The 592-nt window shown below is 52.9% G+C and overlaps 1 protein-coding gene across 1 annotated transcript in view; it reads right to left on the bottom strand.

The window, feature by feature from the left end:
• The window catches only part of ADRB2 (adrenoceptor beta 2, surface), a 39,373-nt gene extending 39,347 nt beyond the window's left edge, over positions 1–26 (bottom strand). The window contains exon 1 of the mRNA XM_009318559.1: positions 16–26. Coding sequence (XP_009316834.1) covers positions 16–26 — 11 coding nt within the window. The remainder of the gene's footprint in view (positions 1–15) is intronic.
• Positions 27–592: the final 566 nt, after the last annotated feature.

The following is a 592-nucleotide window of genomic DNA, read 5'->3' as shown; positions in this document are numbered from 1 at the left end:
CGCGCCGCGGCCCACTAGGCGTCCATGTCGCGCCCTGGCTGCACCCGGGCTATTTATAGAGAAGAGCCAGGTGTACGTAGAGGAAGCTTTGTGGTTTAAAACAGAGGGGCAAATGAGGTGCTGGAATCAGGAAATAAGATGAAACGCAGTTTCAGTGGTATGAAGTTTCTCTCTAGGCAGGGATCTTTCTCAACTAGTGGCTTCCCCGTGCTGTTTTCACACTCCACTTCTGCATCCGCACACTTCAGAGGTTTTAAAAATGAAGAGACGTGAACAGAAGACCCACAGGGCACCCCTTCCCACTGCAGACATGTGCAGCCTTTGGAAAGCAGGGGCATTTGGAGGAACCACGTGTGCAGTGCTAATGACCTTAGCTAATTACCCGGAGTTTCCACTGCACACCGTTGGGATAAATGGGGCCGTACGTTTCACACGGGTGCTAAGACGTACAACTGTAACCAGCCGGTGTGAGTCTGCAGCACCCCACTGGCTTTCACAGACTTCACACCAGCTGAGGATCTGGTCCGTACACAGACGCAGGCTCAATTAGCACTTGCTGGATGCAATATCCGTTCCCCGGCTCCCATGCACA

The sequence above is a fragment of the Pygoscelis adeliae genome, unplaced genomic scaffold (genome assembly GCF_000699105.1).
Source record: "Pygoscelis adeliae isolate BGI_AS28 unplaced genomic scaffold, ASM69910v1 Scaffold42, whole genome shotgun sequence".
Lineage (NCBI taxonomy): Eukaryota > Metazoa > Chordata > Aves > Sphenisciformes > Spheniscidae > Pygoscelis > Pygoscelis adeliae.
The sequence above is the reverse complement of the archived record's forward strand: the minus strand, read 5'-3'. Positions and strand labels throughout refer to the sequence as shown.